Below are 18,851 nucleotides of genomic sequence, written 5' to 3' on the forward strand. Positions count from 1 at the left end.
AAAAGTGAGTAAACTTTTAAAATACACTCTAAATAGGACGATATTGTGTTATAATATATATTTTCATATATTGTACATATTCTTTATATTTCCAGTAAGACTTATTTCAAGTTACAAAAATCAACCATTTATTGTACTAAAAATGGCTTTCATGGATACTTTTATACCATTAATTCAATTTATTAGTGGTTTATATTTTTTAACAATTAACTATATTTTTAAGTTGATAAATTATTTAATAAATTTTGAGTATGTCTCAAAACCAAATGATCAGTTACTTCTTATCAGTGCAACACAGGCTGCAGAATTGATAAGAAATAAAGAAATTACAGCAACAGAGTTACTTAATGCTTATCTTGATAGAATTGAAATTATTGATAGTGTTATAAAAGCTGTCGTTGTCAAACATTTTGACACAGCAAAAGTAAAAGCTGCACAAATTGATAATTATCTTTCAAATATTGATATAAATTCTGAGGAATATAAAAATTTGAAATATACCAAACCACTTTTGGGTGTACCGTTTACATTGAAGGATTCAATTTCTTTAAAAGGTTCAGTTTTGTCATGTGGTATGGTATGTAGAAAAGATAGTGTTGCAGAGAGTGATGCTATTGTTGTACAGAGAATGAAGGATGCTGGAGCTATTGCTCTTTGTATAACTAATGTTCCTGAAGTTTGTATGTGGTGGGAATCTGTCAATAAAATTTATGGTAGATCATCAAATCCATATGATAATCGTCGTATTACTGGTGGTTCCTCTGGTGGAGAAGCTGCTTTAATTGCAAGTGCTGGAAGTATAATTGGTCTTGGAAGTGATATTGGTGGAAGTATACGTATGCCAAGTTTCTTTAATGGTGTTTTTGGATTAAAACCAACTCCAGGAGTTGTACCAATTGATGGACATTATCCTATGCCAATAGGTTTTAGAACTGAAATGCTTACAATTGGACCTATATGTAGGTATGCAAAAGATTTAACATTAATGTTAAGTGTTCTTACTGGTGATCTCGGTGAAAGTCAATTAAAATTAAATGCCCCAATAAATATTAGAAAAACAAAAATTTTTTATATGGAAGGTTTAAATCATCCAACAATTGAAAATGTATCATCAGAAATGAAAGAAACATTAAGAAAAGCAGTTAAATATTTTGAAAAAAAATATGACATTCATACATATAAAATTGATTTTAATTTATCTAAATATGCTATGGAATATTTTTTTGCATCAATGGATGTTGAGGGAGCAGATAAATTTGGAAAGATTATTCTTGATGGTAAAGGTGAACTTGATGTTGGATCAGAATTTTTAAGTAGTTTAGTTGGCCAATCAAATCACACATTACCAGCACTTGTCACAGCTGCTCTCGATAATTTTGGTTTATTTTCTGAAAAAAGAAAGAAAAATTTATATGCTAAAAGGGATAAATTAAAAAAAGAAATTACAAATTTACTTAAAGATGATGGAATTTTATTGTTTCCTAGTTTTCCAACAACTGCCCCATATCATAATCAACCATTATTTACTCCATTCAATTTTAGTTATACAGCTCTTTGGAATGTCCTAGGTCTTCCTGTTGTTCAATGTCCTATGGGTTTAACTAGAAGTATTAATAATCCAGGAGGAGTACCTTTAGGTGTTCAAGTTATAGGATCTCCAAATTCTGATGCTTTATTAATAGCTATAGCTAAAGATCTTGAAGATGGTTTTGGAGGATGGGTTTTACCAAATTAATATATATGTAACATGATTCATAAAAGTTTTACCATTGAATCAAAGTCGTATATAATAATAAAAATAATGAAAAATATTATGATACTATTAAGTTTAGTAGAATTATTTTTACAATTTAAATGTCAATTTTATGATTATTTATACATATTTTGGCAAATTATATAAATAAATTTCTTATTATTTTTTGTTTTTGAAAAAAATGTAAAATTGTATAAAATATAAAGAATAATCATAAATAAATTTGTACAATAAAAATATATAAAATAACAATGAAAAAAATATTAAAATAATGATAGGTAGAATTACTTAAATATTATATGATATAAAAATGTATAAATAACCTATTCAAAAAAAATTAAATTTTCTTACAGCATAGAAGACAATACAGATAGTAACTATACTTTTAACCTATAGAAAAACTTTGTACAAAAATGTATAAAAGATTTTACAAACAAAAACTTTTATAGATTACCCCGTATAATTATCAAATAATTTATTTTGATAGTACTTCCTTAGTATAATTATTTATTATGTAAGATTTCAAAACAAAAGTACATTTAATTTGTATATACCATTAAAAATAAATCTTCAAACTTCAATTTTAAATATTTACCTTTCTGTTATTTTTAATTTTCATAAACACAAATTTTGAATAATATTTTTATTATACTTTATCTATGTAATTAATATTTAGCATACTATAAATATTCATATTTATAATAAAAATACATTTATTTAATTTATAATAATTAAACAAACAAAAATTTAATAATTATTTATTTTAAATAAAAGTCAACGTTTAATTTTTTTTTTATATTTTTTGTTTGGAAAAATAAACAAATGTCTTCAAATTATGTAAAAAATTATCACAATTCTGATGATAATTGGATTAAAAAGAATCAACATATTTTATATGAATCATTATTATTTTGTTCTGATATAAATAAAAAAAATTGTCATAAAGATATAAATGAATTTGAGATTGTTGAAGAGATAGGACATGGTGCATTTGGAAGAGTTTATCAAGTGAAACATATAAAAAGTAAAGAAATTTATGCAATGAAAGTTATACCAACTGATGAAATAGTTAAAAGTAACCTGGAGCATCAATTAAAAAGAGAAATAGGAATTCAAATGAGTACAAAGTAAGTAAAAGTATTATTAAAATTATGATAAAAAAAAATTTTTTTCTTTTTTTCCAGTCATCCAAATATTTTAAAATTATATTCTGTTTTAATTTATCCCAATTTATGTATTTTAATAACAGAATATTGTAAAAATGGCACATTATTTCAACTTATTAAAAAAAATGGAGCACTTGAGGAGAGAATAGCAGTAAAAATATTTTTTGAAGTTGTAAAGTCTGTTGATTACCTTCATACATTTGACATTATCCATCGTGACATAAAGTTAGAAAATATTTTATTAACAGAAAATTTTCATGTTAAATTAGGTGATTTTGGATGGTCTGTTTGGAATGATCATAAAAAAAAAATTGTGTAAGTTTTAGAAATATCTTCTGCTGTCAAATTATAAAGTTATTATTATTAGATGAAATCTTTTTTAAGTACACTCTTAAGTAGCAGGCGTATTCTTTTAAATTTAACCATACATCTATCAAAAATTATGACAATTTAAGTTGACATCATCTAAACTTGTTTTTTTTTTCAGACGACAGTCTACTATATGCGGTACTCTTGAATATCTCCCTCCAGAAATGTTAAAAAAAAGCCGGCATTATAATAAAAAAGTTGATAATTGGGCACTTGGAATTCTTTTCTTTGAGATGGTTGTCGGTTCTGCTCCATTTAATATTAATAATTTAAAATCAAAATTTTCTAAACTTGTCAAGGAATGTGAAATTCCTTTGCCAGATTACATAAGTGAAAATGCTAAAATTGTTATAAAAGGACTTTTGAAAAAAGAACCTGAAAAACGTTGGAGTTTGGAGGATATATTTAATAGTGAATTATTTAAAATATATGGAAAACATTAGTTTGAATATTAAATTTACTTAAAATATAGTTATCCTTCATTCATATTATTAATATTAATTAAATGATAATTCTATAAATTACTTTTTTTTATCAAAAAATTGTTTTAACTTAAAAAAAAATTTTTTTTTCAAATGCAAATTTAAATATTATAAATAAAAATTTTTTATTAATTTTCAAATATTTTATTTTACATATAAATATTGTTTAATAACTTTTTAATATAAATATCTATATTATCTTGTATATCTTGAAATGTTTTATTAATTTATAAACTTTTTAAATAACTTTAAAAAAAATTATCAATTAAATTATTGTGTCACCAATAAAGTACATATTAATATTTATAAATATATATTAAAATAAATTTTCTGTACCATATTATCAAAAAAAATTTTTTTTTGTTTTATTAATCTATTTGATAGTAAGAAGATAAATTCTATCATCTTAAATTATCAAATGTCACATTTTTTATCCCAAAAGATTATATATATATATATGATAAAATATACTTTTGTCGGAATCTTTATATACTATCATTTTTCTAGTAACACTTTAAACTATAAAAGATATCTGTTCTTTTTATATCAATCAAACCTCTTGAAGATGATCATCTCACAGGATGAGGTATAGAAAGTCTTTTAAAGTTAATTTATTATATTTCGTAACTAGATATCTGTATTTCTCTTATATATATATATACCGAAAATAATCTCTTAACACTAATTTCGTAATTATTACAAAATCAAAGTTAAATATTTTTATATTAAAAAAATATATATATATTAAGAAGATGATCTTTTAAATTGAACTTTAAAGGCATGTACTTGAAAAAAAAACTTTTACAACCAAACATTGTTACATTATAAAGATATCATATTTCTAAATTGTATCTTATTCAATTAAACAATAATAAACTTGATATCATTTTTAAACATTTCTTATATAAATATAATTTCGAACAATATAAATCGTAAACAACAATTGAAAATCCTTTTTTGGTAGTATTAATCCTATATAAACTTTGAAGTGCTTATATTAAGTATGAGCTAAAAGTATGGTAACATAAACAATACGCAATTTATTTTTAACAATTTAATATATACATTTAAAAATGATATAAAGTTTATTTTAATAAACTTTTAACTTCTCTTAATGCTTATTCATTTTAATAAATTTTTTTAAAGTACTGTAATTACTCTTTATTATCACCTCAAATCATACAATAATTTGTTATGCGGTATTTTATATAAAAGAATTATTGTTGTAATATAATAACATTTTTTATTAATTAACTTTAAATTTTAAATTATATTAAAGATAGGTTGTAAAATTATATGCGACTGTCAAATAAAACAATCTTTTATTCAAACCGATTAAAAATTTTTAGTAAAAATAATTCATAGCATGAAATTAACTTTTTTATTGACATCAATGTTTTTTTTTTTTTAACTTTCTTTTCATAATAAATTTATTAATGAATCATAAATTTAAAAATAAAGCTATGATGTTTGATTCATTGTATACTTCTGTTTTTAAAATTAATGCTATTAATTTCTCTTGGCTTTGTATACTTTTTTTCAATCACTTTAAATTACCTTCTAGCTTTATGATACCCTTCTCTGTCCACGGCATTTTTAATAAATATTGTAAGGTATACCTATATGAATGTTACTATATAAATAACCGCACCCAGTTATTTTTGTTATGCTTTTCCTTAAACTAACTTATTTTAACTCCACCTTATTAATAAAAATTTAAAGAATATAAATAAGAAAAAATTTTTAAATTACTTTTATACTTTTATTAAACTTTTATAATTAATTATTAGAATGTTTTCACAAAATATAAATGTTTCCCCTACTGAAATTTTTAATGGCCCTTTTTCTAATAATGGAATGATTGATATTCAGGCAAATGATGGACATTCTACAAGTAATGAGATATTTTCAAATTCTTCACTACTTCCAATTGAATCAAAAATTCTTATAGAAACACCTTTGTAAGTCTATTTTATAATAATATTCTAATAAATATTAATTATTTTATTTTTAGTGTTCCAAGAAAACGTGGAAGAAAAAGAAAATGTGACAATGGATCAGGAATTCATGATGAGGAGTCAGCAGTAAAACATGCTAAACAAATAGAAAAAGTTAGAAATACACAAATAAATATATATTTTGATCACCTTCAAAAATTGGTACCATTTGTCCCAGAAAAACAGAGGCTTCCCAAGATTAAACTTCTTAAATTAACAATGCGTTACATTGAACACCTCAAAAAATGTATAAATGGTGAATTGATTGTTGATAAAGAACATAGTTCAAATGGTTATGATTATAAAAGAGTTATTACAAGAGAAGATTTTAAACAAACAGCTATTGAAGAGTTACAACACAAAAATTCATACATTTCTAGAGCTAATGAAGAATTAAAAAGATGGGAAGAAATTAAATCTTTAAGGGAAAAAGATGGAAGAAGTAGTGCAGATTCTCAGACATCTGCCTCAACACACTCATTAGATGGAAATTCAAATTTAACAACAATTGGAAATATATGTTATGAAACTGTTAATACTAATAATTACAATTTTAATTCTATTATTGATAATAATTATCATTACCCATCACATTCAAAAAATATGATGGTTGGTTTTTAGTAATTTTTTTTATTAACAATAATTATTTGTAAATACTTAAGATTATTTTTTTTTTACTTAATATAAATTATTATTTTAACTTTATTTAATTTAATTAACCTAAAAAGTATCAGAAAAATAGATAGCTGTTATTAATTTTAATTAAGTGATCATTATATTATCCAATTAATATAACCATGTTATTTCTGTTGATGAAAAGTGTAATAAAATTTCTGTTGACAAGTCAGACAGAAGTGCGGATAAAAATTTTGTGTATTGTAAAAAGATTAAACTTTTTATTATCTTTGTTTTAAAAGAAGCTTTTTAAAAGTATTATCTCTATACAACAATAGAAAAATTGTAATTTAATTTTTATTACCAATCTATTATCTTTTATTTATTAGGTAATTTATGGTGAACTTATTAATTGTAAATAATTTTTTTTTATCAATATGAGAAACATTTTATTTCTATACAAACATTTTTATTTCATTATTTATAAAAAGAATTTAATGTTTTATTTGTAACAATAACATTTATTCTTCTATTATAGTTATAAAAAAATTCAATAATGTTAACATCTAGTAATAAATTGTGAATAAATAAATATTTCAATTATATAAGTGTATTTGATAATTTTTTTTATAACTTAAAGATAATTTTTTAAGGCTTGTTCAAAGAAATTACTAACTAATGTTCGTATACATTTTGGTTCTTCATTTTCTATTAATTTACATATAATTGGAGCAAGAGATTTAGAAAATTCTTTTCCTTCAATCGTATTATTTTTGGTTTGTTCGACACTATGATTTAATATAAGACATATGATTGGTTGCCATGTTGTTTTGTGTGATGCAGAGTCTAATAAAAGATAATATGTAATACAATCCATACATGTTTCTCTAAGTGTTTTGTAAATATTTTCAACAATAGTTTGTTCTTTCTCACTAAATCCAGGTTCAATAAGTTTAAAAAGAATACTTAAAACACAATTTACTGTTTTTGTTTCTGATTCAACAACATTTAACTTTTTTTTTCCTTTAAATAATGCTTTCCATAAAACTGTACGACTAACAGAATTAGTACTAAATTCTCTAGATACTTTGTGGCTTTTTATTAATGATGAGACAAGTTTTAATAATTGATCTGTATTAAGAAGACCAAACACGTCTGTTGAACCATATTCCTCAATATTTTCTAATGATGTTACTCCTGTTACCTTTTTAAAAAGTAATGAATTTATGGAATTAACAAGTTCTAATTGTGCTATATACTGATTTAATAAAATATTTAACTCTTGATCATCTGATTTATCTTTTGCCGTTAATTCATTACTTTTTTTAATATTTTCTTCATTATTAATTTCTTTTTTGGTATGTGTAGGAGAGATAGAATTTAATAAATTTGTTGTACAATGAGGCATAGTAATATCAAAAATTCTTTCATACAAATCTATTGTATGATCCCACATTTCTGTATTAAATTTTTCACCACATGATAAAATTAATATTTCCAAACAATTTATTGCTGATCTTGATAAATTATCATTTTCAAGTTGTTCTGTAAAAAAATATAATAATTCATAAAAAGCTAACATTTGTGTTGGAATAAGTGAATTGTAAAATTTTGTAAAAACATCAACAACAGCATATAAAGCATGATTACAAGTTGTAGTCATCCATTCATTTTTATGATTTGGATTGTCACGTAATTTTGAAAAGTCAAAAATTTTAAATAATACATTAAATAAATCTTTCCACCATTCATCTTCAAATTCTGAACCATATGTTTTAATTATATCAAACATGACTGTTAAACTTCTTGTTCTAACATCTAATTTACAATCATTTATAATATAATATAATTCTGAGAATATAGGAAACCATCCACGAACCCAAACTTTTTGCATAGAATTTTGACGAATTTTTAACGGTGAAGAAAGTTCCATAGATGGTGTTGATGTGTTAGATCCTAAATCATCAAAACAATGTTCCACAAAAATATGTGTATTTTTAGAAACATGATCAGCACAGTAACGTATTAATTTTATTGATTCCATTGAAATATCTGGAAAATTATAATTACATGAAAATTCTGAAAGGCATTTAACAGCATCTTGGAAAAAATCAACAATAGAAATAAAATTATTTTTACAAACTTCAGTAATAATATGAGTTACCGTTTGAAAAGCACACTCAACAATTGGAGATCTATTATCTCTTCCAGCTACCATAAAAAGTGAAAAAATATTTTTCCATCCTGATTTAATTCTGTTTGAGTGAGAGTGAACCATATTTGCAATACATGCCAAAATCATTTCTCTACATTCTAAAGTACTACTTTTTTGCATAATAACTTCAAAAGGTTTCATAAATTCTTTTTGGAATCTAAAATTAGGTAATTCACCTCTTTCCAAAAATTTCATCGAAAGTTGTTTTAAAGCATCTAATGCAAAATGAGAAACATTTTCTCTTGAACTACAACCAGCAACATTAAAATGTTCACCTAAAATAAGCCAAATCCTGGACCATTCAATACGAATCCTATCCATATTGTAGAAAGAAATTTCAACAATTTTTTGGAGCATATATAATCTTGGTCTACCAGGAACAGTCAACTCCTCTAGTGAGACTTTACATAATTGAGTGACAAAATGAACAATTGCATCACCATTTAATCTAGAAGAATTTTGGAATATTTTATCAACAGCAACAATAACATTTTGACTAGAAGCTTCACCTAAACATTCTTGTAATGAATGTATCAACTTTTCATCAACATGTCCATTATTTTTTAACAATAATTGTATAGATTGTCCATTTGGAGCCATATTATTTTTTCCATTTGATGTAACGAGACTTTGAGCTAATTCTAATTGTGAAATACATTTTAATACATCATACCAACATTCCTCAAGATAATCTCCATCTTCCTCACCAACAAGCATAAGTAATTTTATACTTTCAACATTCTTTGGTTTCATTTCTCTTATTGAATTTTTTGCTGTTAACAAGGTAAATCTAGCCAATGCTTGAACATAAGCATTTCTTTCTAGTGACATTTGGAAAAGACATGATATTCTAATACCTAACTTGAAACCATCTAGACAGATACTCCAAATATCAATGTCGTCAGAAGCTTGTAATCCAATAGAAAATGCAGCTAAACATGGTGTCCATGTAATTTCAAACATTGGCCTAACATGTTCAATATGTGAAGCGTTGGTAAATTCAATGTGATTCCGTGCTGCTTGTTCCATTAAAGCAAAAGCATTTTCACTAATACTTTGAAGTTCCATATTTTGAATAAGTTTTCTTTGCCGAGCTGTTTGTTGGACTAAATTATTATTTGTATTTCTTTTTCCACTTAAAGTTGGTTTCATTTTTATTTCATTACTTGCAATTTCATCATAAATTTCACTAAGATATTCTTGAGGTAAATCTGCTGAATCATTTATACCTCTATTCATAGCAATATATTGTTCTTTTGTCATCTTATTTTTAACTTGAGGTGAATGTAAATCAGTTGTAAGCATTATAATAGAATAAGACAAAACATAAGCCGTATCTGCAGAAGCAAATAATCTAAGATTAGAATTACATTCACAAAACCGTGAGGCAAACTTTTCCATAAGACGATCAATTTTTTGCGCTTCACCTGGAAGACGAAACTTTTCTAGTAATAAACGTAATGCTGCAACAATATTCATATTTGTAAAATCAAATAAATCTATATATGAATACATAACTTCCTTATTAAAGGAATTTCCATCACCTAAGTAATCTCCAACAACAGTTTTATCTAAACGATCTTCACCAAAAAAGAATTTAGCAATTTGGGCAGGTTCTGTTCCAACTATATTTTTTTCTTGTAAATATTTTATTCCATGTGTTGCCTTTTTAGCAAATAAATCTATACCATGTTCAATAATACTTTTTTGTTGTTTTAATTGTGTAAATTGTGATATAGAAGTTGTCTCTGGATCACTATCTTGCTCATTATCAGCAACTTTTGCATAACTACCAACTTCAGAATACCATTCTGTTAAACATTGTAATATTTCAACTAGTGAATTTAAACCCAATACCTTCATACATTTTTCTTTTTCTTTTATTTGAACAACAGTTAAATTGGTTGGATCAATAACAGTCCCTCCCATAGCAATTTTTGCCAAAATAGAAATTAAATTTTCAAATATATTATAACTAGTTAAATGACAATCGTAATTTACATAGATATCAACAATACTTTGAGGAACTTCACATATTTTAGCAACAGTATTAAGGACTATCCATTTATGTTCAAAAGATGATGATCCACTTTCAAGAATATTTAGTATTATTTCACGAAAAAATACTTCAATCTGAAGTTTTAGATGTGTTTTAAATTTGTTTACAAGTAAAACGAAAATAGCAAGTGATTTTTCAAAAACATTAATAAATGGTGACACAGAATTTTTTGACAATGCAACACAAAGATAGTGTCTTATAGCAAAAACAAGGCAATGCTTATCTGGTAAATTAATATGAAAATTTTGAATTATTAACAATAACATTTCAAGTGACAACAATTTCGACCGTAATTCATGACTCTTAAAATCTGGATTATCAGGTAAAGCCTTCATTGACAATCTACATAAGGCCCTAAATAATAAAAATGCATCCTTCTCTTCTGGACAAGAAAAAGATACTTGTTCATTTAAAAATTCATTTGATATTGAATCTGAGCATTCACTATTATCTTCAATAATAGAACTATTACTTGATGTTGGTTTCTTTATATTTGGATCAATTTCATGAGAAATTTTATTTATTATACTTTCTAATATATCTTTAATAATATTTTCATCATTATCATCAACTTTATATAAATGTTTCTCTTTTAATTTTTTTTGCAATGCTTCAAATACAGTGTTTATAATTTGTGTTAATATACCTCTAGCTGTTGCTTGATTAATATTACTCTTACTAGCTAAATATATATTAAAACATGTTTTTATTGCTAATAGTAACGATCCATTGTGGACGTGGCAACTCGGTGACAATACAACTGCAAGAATTGCTTTTATAATTTGTAGTTGTACTGCATCATCTGTATGAGGACCTTGAAATGGGTAACAAATAGTTTCAACAATACGATCAATTAACATTCGATCGTTATTTTCATAATCAAGAATATTTCCCTGTAAGTGACCATATGCAATTAATTTTTGTAGACAATCAAGTGATGTTATAACAATTCTAGATGACTTGGCCTGACATGCCAATTCAAATGGTAAAAAAAAATTATCTGCTAGTACAAAACCTCGTTGGGTTGGTAGTATACTTCCATTACATATATTATTATCACTTTCTTCATAAGATTTTAACGCTTCTACAAAAGTAAACAAGTAAATATATTGTAAAAATATAACATACCAAGAGCTGTTTCACAGGCTTTTTTTAAATTAATATGATCCTTTTTCTTAATATCTTTATCATTATATATTCTTTCAATACTCGTTTTTAAAAACATTTCAACATACCTTTTAAAATAAGAATAATTATAGATTTATTTGAAATGTTTTTCTAAAGAATTAGGAAGACCAAGACGTGTTACAAATTACCACATACACTGATACATATATAACCACTTTGTAGTCTCAAAGCGCTTTAATAATGATAAGGCGTGTCAATGTTTGGTATTTATTTATGTATAACCAAATATAAATATTTTACAAAATATTTTATTATATTTATAGTATAAAAAATATCTATCTTACTGATTTAGTAAGTAAATAAAAAAAAATTAATAAATTTGTAGATAATTTTAAATAAAAAAAAGCATTTCTACATATGACGAGTATTTCCCATGTTAATACCTGAAGCATTGGCTCCTTTATTTGATCCTGCCTGAAGACCAATGATACCTTCACCAGCTTTTAATTGTTCCTCAGTCCATTCCCTTTTTTCTCCTTCAGCTTCTTTTGGACCAAGACCTGGTACACCAAAATGTTTTTCTGATTTACGTGCAAGAGCCCCAAGACAAACAAGGACAGAATTTAAATCTTGAGATTCATATAAATCAACTGTTTGAAATAATTCACTCTTATTTACATATTCCTGAGCAAAAGACAAAAAAAATGAAATATTTTCCATTTGTTTAAAAGCCATAGCACTATTATTAACTTTTTTAATAGCTCCTGATTTGAGAGCATTAGCAAAACTAAAGTTAAATATTATAAACATTATTATTTCTATAAACATACTTGCATAAAACAACACCATTTTTTAAAACTTGACCAAAATTTTCCATATTTCCATTAGTATCAAAATCTTGATTGGAAACTGAACGTATCCATGACAAAATTTGCCCAGCCAACTCAGGATCAAATTTTGATTGTACCTTTTGATGAGCTTCATATGCAATACCAGATTTTTCAGCACGAGACATTATTATTCAATAGTATAAAATTCTTAGTAACTAAAATAATTATAAATGAAAAATAAATTATAATTTTTATTAAATAAAATTACTGATTAATAATATGTAACCGATATTTTAGTTTAACATTAATTCTTATAAAACAATGCAAACATTATAAGAAATAAACAAAAATGCTGAATCATTGGTTTAGATAAAATAATTCCTCAACAATAATATATTTATATATAACTTTATCTCTCTCTCTCTTTTTTACCAAGTAAAGAGAAAATTACATGTAATGATAGAATATAATCGGTTATTAAAAAATTATTACCCACAAACAATACAAGGTAATCAATGGCAAAAGAATAGAAAAAAACTTTTTAAATAATTTTCTATTTTAATAAAATATATATATTATAATCACACCTATGATATATTTCTATTCATTAAAGTACAATATAATTCCTTTAATATAGGTGAATATATATATATATAAGAAGGGGTAAAAAAAAAAAATTATTATCAAACAATTGTGAGGAGGTTGAGTCGTTCTTGTTATGGTGTTTTATAAAATAAAATTATATTGGTGAATATAATTTAAAATTAAAATAAGAATATAAATAAGAAATAATTTCTAATAATGAATATAATGATGAAATTAAAAAAAAAAAAACATTTTGTATGTTGAAATAGATATAACATTTTAAAGGACAATAAATTTATATATTTTTCTTTATATGGCAAAATAAAATTAAAAATAGTAGGAAAAAAAAAAGTAAAGATAAAAAAGATGTGATTAAATATGTTAGTTTCTAAAAATTGTTTTAAATGAATGATTTTTTTTTTCCTATAACAAAAATAATTTATTTTGAGAAAAAAGAAAATTAGGAAAATGCGCGAAGAAGCAATGTCAAATAACAAAAAGAGAAATAATAAATATAAATGTTTATAAGAAAAAATGAAAAATGACGAAAATGTTAAAATATAATTGTAAATTTATACTGTGACTTATGGTAGTGACGACTGTTTTATAAATTTAACTATTACTCAATATTATTTTTTTATCAAATAGTAAAAAAGAAATAAAAATTCATGATTTAAGAATGATTACCCAAAAAGAGTAGGATTGAAAAAAGATTATAAAATAAAAGTATATGATAATGGACGATGATTAATAATTTATATTAGAAAAAAAATTTTTATTCACTTTTTAAATAAAATTTATGAAATTTATATACAAGACACTATGTCAAATTTGGTATAATGTATTTGCAATTAAAATAACTATTTTTACCCAAAAAAATATTATACAAAAATATTTAAACTTTTATTAATAGCAATTAATAAATAAAAAAAAAGAAGCAAAAACAATTGAAAAAAATGATAATTAAAATAAAATATTATTTTGTACATTCTAATAAAAAAAAAGTAATTTGATAATTGAATATTTCTCCTTGTATTTTCTATCATTATAAATATACAATAAAAAAAAAGACAATATAAAAGTTTTAAGATAAGAAGATTTAAATATATTATATTAGAATAAATTTTTTAAAAAAAAGTATGCTTTTTCTGCAACATCAAATATAATTGTAGAAGTAAATTCTAAAACAAACTTTCGTTTTGTTGATTTTTTTGATGAAGAAGATATTGTTTGTTTGTTAAAAAAATATAGATATTTTTATATATAATTATATTACAATGAGAAATTACACACAATACTTTGATTGAAAAGTCGCAACATTACATTGAAACCCGATAAATTCACGGAAAAGTGTGATTTTGTTGTAATGGATAGGTTATATTTAAAGACCACTTATGCACAACTACTTATTTGGTGGTTAGAAGATGACAATGTACGATTATTATTTTCATCTATCTCATCATTATTACTAACATCTTTAGACATTTGAAGTTTTTTAACATTCTCTTCCTCTTCATCTTCTTCCATTAAAACATCTTCCTCCTTATGTTTAATGCTATCATCTTCAGACATATCTTTCATATGTATATCATTTTTTTTTTCTGTTTTAGAATGATGTTCATCATAGGAGATTGAAGAGGATGATGGACTATTAATATCAATATTAGTACATGAACCTTCAATACTTTTTGGTGAATGAATTTTACTATCATTAATGTAATTATTTGGACTACCATTACCATCATCACTATTATTTCCTGAACTAATTGAATCTGAAAAACTAGTATCATTTGGATCAAAAGCTTCTTTTGGTACATCAACAAATTGATATACCAATCTTTGTCCATCAACTTTTTGAAGGATTCCTCTTTGATAATAATATCTTAATGCTCTTCCCATTGTTTCATAATTCATTCCTGGTTTATTTTTATGCATACCCCATAAACGTGAGACAGCCTTCGAGTCAACTAATTTAAATATTCCTTTACGATGATCAAGCCATTTTATATATTTTGGACAATATTCTTTATCTTGAAGAAGTCTTAATAAAAATTCCCAAAGATAAGTTACTTGACCATCACGACTACGCCTTCTTGATACATGATTAGAAAGTGAATAAGTACTATTAGAATGTACATTACTATTAGTTACAGGTTCACTAAATCTTCTATTAGATAAAGTTGTATTACCGGTAATTGTTGATTCAAGACCAAATGAACTATTTGTTTGATGTTTAGAAACTTCATACAATGAATTGTTAATTTGATTCATTTGTAAATTAGAAATATAAGAATTACCATTACAAAATAATCCATTAATTCCAGTGGTATTTATAGAATTTTGTTGAAGTTGTTGATTTTTTTGATTAGCTAACATTTGATCAATCAAAAAAGCATTACTTATAGTTGTTGATGATGTAAAAGGATTTTGTGATCTTTGTGATATATTATTATTATTAGAATTTCCTTGAATTGATGATGTAGCATTAATTGCCCATCCAGGATATAATAATGCTGCAGCAGATAACCATGGATTCAAAAGATTATTTTGTTGTAAATCTATAATAATATTTATTTATTATTTTGATTATAACACATTTTATTTATTTTGTTAAATTGTAAGATTTTATTATATTTATTGAGTAACAAATTATTTAAATATTATAAGTTTATCTATTATATAAAATATAAATCTTTACTTAATATAATACTTATATCTATATAATAATATTAAAATGAAGCTTCCCCTTAAAAATTTTTTTTTTTCTTTAACTATAAAGTATTATTGTCATTTTAATTTTGCCTTTATCCTTCTTTATAAAAATATAAATATACAATTTAAAAGCCACAAATAATATCCCCCTCTGTTAAAGTCTAAAGTAAATAAATGTTGTCTCTTCAATAACCTTACAGTCACGATTCTCTATTATTAAAGGCGATCAGGTTTAATGAAAATTTGAAATAATAACGGTTACAAAATTTAAAAAGTAAACTGTAATATTTTAACATAGACTTTTCCTTATAACTAATAGAAAGTAAAAATAAAGAAAAATGTGATGTATTATTCTATCAAGATTTAATGCTACCTTATTGAAAACTAGTTTTTATATAATGTTCCATCTTATTTTTTTTTTAAGATAATTATTGTTAGTTTAAAGTAAGATTAATAATGATACAATTTGAATCAATGATGTATTTTTATTATAAGCTTCATAAATTAATGGGTAAAAAAAAAATGTTAACCTTTTATTATATGATATAAAAGAAAAATATTAATAATTATTACATATAATAATAATAATATTTATCAAGGAATAATCCATATTTATTTTGTTAGAAAAAAAAAACCTCCTTTTAAAGGAATAATATCTTTTCTTATATTATTAACTATACAAATTTTCTAAACCAGTCATTGATAAATAAAAAACTAGGAAACAAATAAAGGGTATAAATTTAATGCATTCGGGATAACGAGTACATGGTGAATGTATTCCTCAAAAATCAATTCAATTCCTTATTATTTTTTTTTTAAATCTATTCTAAAAGTTAACTATTCTGGATATTAAAAATATTTGCCTAATTGTCTTTTAATTTTTTTTATTTTATAAATATCCGGTTGTTGTAATATTAAAAAATGGAGACAATTTATATAGATGAGATCATTATATTATATGATAAATTATGATCCATTTCAAGGAACAAATTATTTTAATAATAATAATAATATATAGTAAATATGATTATATTATTTATATATATAACTTACCTTGATTAGAAATATTTCTTTGTGTTGATGCTAAAAGTGAATTTTGATTTTGTTGAAGTAACCAATTCCAATTTTTTAAATTATTATTATTAATAGTTGTAAATGCAGATTGTGGTGTTGTACCAAGAAGTATCTGATTTTGTAAATTATTTTGTTCCTGCTGAAATTTGATGGCTGATTCAAGAGAATTTAATGTCATTGTATTTGTGGTATGTGCTGATATTGTAGAGGTATCACCACCAAGTCCACTATCTGGTGAGGATGACACAGATGTAGCAACATTTTGTGATGATGAATTTATATTAGAAGATGTTGAAATAAGATGATCACCTAAAACAGCAGTTGGTGGCATTAGTAATGAAGTAAATGCAGAAGAAATAACTTTAGAGGAAGTTGATGATGTTGCGATTTCTGACGATAATTTGTATTGTTGATTTTGTTGTTGTGAAAGAAGTAATTTTTGAAGAATAGCCAAATTATTATTTAATGTATTTTGATCAGTCTAAAATATTAATAAATCTTAGTATTATATATTTATAAATTATATTAATAAATTTAATATTTAATATAATATGAAAACATATATTAAGGAAGTCTATCTTTAGGTCATATTTAAAATAAAATCTCAAGATTTAAGAAACAAGGAAATGGGTCATCGTATATCATTATTATTTTGATTGAATAAGAGTTATAATTACTACAACTCTTTCTCCCATAAAGATCTATCTTTACATGGGGGTAATGAACTTGAACATCTTTTTCTTTTAATTAATTTTATCTTCTTAATAATGATGGCATTTTATAAAGACAAAAGGTAAACATTTCCTTCTATTTTAAAATAAAACCCTGGTGTTATTATTATATAGGAATGTTCTCATTTCCGAATTAATAAAATATAATTAAAGATAGGAAAAATTTATAATAATAAAAATGATATTTTTATACTTACCTTATTATCAGTTATTGGTGTATTATTATTGATAAGAGATGATGTTGACCAAAGACAAGCTGGTGCTGAAACTCTTCTACCATCATTATTAGGAATAAATATATTTTCTTCCATTTTTGATTGATTAGAAGATGATTTACCATTAATTAAAAGTTTTGGAGTTACATCTTTTGTTACATCAATTGAATCTTTTTTGGATGGACAATCACAATTAGGAGCAATAGTTAATAAACCTTCATGTTTAGGTGTAATACCATTAGGAAAAAGATGACAATGTGAATAATGATTTTTACTAGTACTATTAATAGTATTTAATGGTAAATTATTTAAATTATCTATGCCATTATTGTTATTGAGATCCATAGAAGTATTTAATGTTAATCCTGATCTTGAATTTAATATTTCTAAACATTCTTGATACCGTTTAAGAACGGAAGCATTATCATGTTCTAGATCCATAGAATAAATTTTTTTTTTTACTATAATAAAATAATATTTGTCTTAATATAGTTAAGATAAAAACTTTTCTGAAAATAGTCTATCAAATAATAAATGCTTCATAAAATTATCCTCACAACTAAGTGTTACTCTTTTCAATCAACGTTTGAAAGTCGTGACCAATGGTTGATATCAATCAACTGAACAAAGCAGCAAAGTTCATATGATGATAGTAGGAGGAGGTAGGAAACCGGCTGTAGGAATGAAAAAGGTTTGAGGACTGATATGAGGAAAAGGAGGACGAGTGGACTGGGAATAATAAATAATTTGATCGTGACCACAAATATATAAAATCACTTTCTTTTTGCCCCTTCATAGAATAATGTACAGAATTACATATACAAATACATTTCAAATGACTGTCAACAAAAGAAGTTGCTTGCGAGAAAATTACGTCATGAATGGTCAGTTAACATTATATATTTGCTAAGCTGATCTAA

The 18,851-nt window shown here is 24.0% G+C and overlaps 6 protein-coding genes across 6 annotated transcripts; 3 read left to right on the forward strand and 3 right to left on the reverse strand.

Annotated features, from left to right (window-relative positions):
* Positions 1-142: 142 nt before the first annotated feature.
* SRAE_2000312700 (Fatty-acid amide hydrolase 2) lies at positions 143-1,735 on the forward strand (the record flags this gene model as incomplete). The annotated part of the gene is made up of 1 exon (XM_024654283.1): positions 143-1,735. One exon carries the CDS (start codon positions 143-145, stop codon positions 1,733-1,735), a length of 1,593 nt encoding a protein of 530 aa, XP_024507670.1.
* An 840-nt stretch (positions 1,736-2,575) lies between these two features.
* SRAE_2000312800 (Protein kinase domain and Serine/threonine-/dual specificity protein kinase, catalytic domain and Protein kinase-like domain-containing protein) lies at positions 2,576-3,731 on the forward strand (the record flags this gene model as incomplete). Its single annotated transcript, XM_024654284.1, has 3 exons — positions 2,576-2,880; positions 2,938-3,234; positions 3,407-3,731. 3 exons carry the CDS (start codon positions 2,576-2,578, stop codon positions 3,729-3,731), a joined length of 927 nt encoding a protein of 308 aa, XP_024507671.1.
* Positions 3,732-5,561: 1,830 nt separating this feature from the next.
* SRAE_2000312900 (Myc-type, basic helix-loop-helix (bHLH) domain-containing protein) lies at positions 5,562-6,388 on the forward strand (the record flags this gene model as incomplete). The annotated part of the gene is made up of 2 exons (XM_024654286.1): positions 5,562-5,731; positions 5,785-6,388. 2 exons carry the CDS (start codon positions 5,562-5,564, stop codon positions 6,386-6,388), a joined length of 774 nt encoding a protein of 257 aa, XP_024507672.1.
* A 628-nt stretch (positions 6,389-7,016) lies between these two features.
* On the reverse strand, positions 7,017-11,881 carry SRAE_2000313000 (LD29171p; the record flags this gene model as incomplete). The annotated part of the gene is made up of 2 exons (XM_024654287.1): positions 7,017-11,740; positions 11,785-11,881. The coding sequence occupies 2 exons, from the start codon at positions 11,879-11,881 to the stop codon at positions 7,017-7,019; spliced, it is 4,821 nt and encodes a 1,606-aa protein (XP_024507673.1).
* A 314-nt stretch (positions 11,882-12,195) lies between these two features.
* Positions 12,196-12,799, reverse strand: SRAE_2000313100 (Chd64; the record flags this gene model as incomplete). Its single annotated transcript, XM_024654288.1, has 2 exons — positions 12,196-12,571; positions 12,615-12,799. The coding sequence occupies 2 exons, from the start codon at positions 12,797-12,799 to the stop codon at positions 12,196-12,198; spliced, it is 561 nt and encodes a 186-aa protein (XP_024507674.1).
* A 1,792-nt stretch (positions 12,800-14,591) lies between these two features.
* Positions 14,592-18,372, reverse strand: SRAE_2000313200 (Ecdysone-induced protein 74EF; the record flags this gene model as incomplete). The annotated part of the gene is made up of 3 exons (XM_024654289.1): positions 14,592-15,757; positions 16,965-17,466; positions 17,914-18,372. The coding sequence occupies 3 exons, from the start codon at positions 18,370-18,372 to the stop codon at positions 14,592-14,594; spliced, it is 2,127 nt and encodes a 708-aa protein (XP_024507675.1).
* Positions 18,373-18,851: the final 479 nt, after the last annotated feature.

Source organism: Strongyloides ratti (genome assembly GCF_001040885.1).
Source record: "Strongyloides ratti genome assembly S_ratti_ED321, chromosome : 2".
Lineage (NCBI taxonomy): Eukaryota > Metazoa > Nematoda > Chromadorea > Rhabditida > Strongyloididae > Strongyloides > Strongyloides ratti.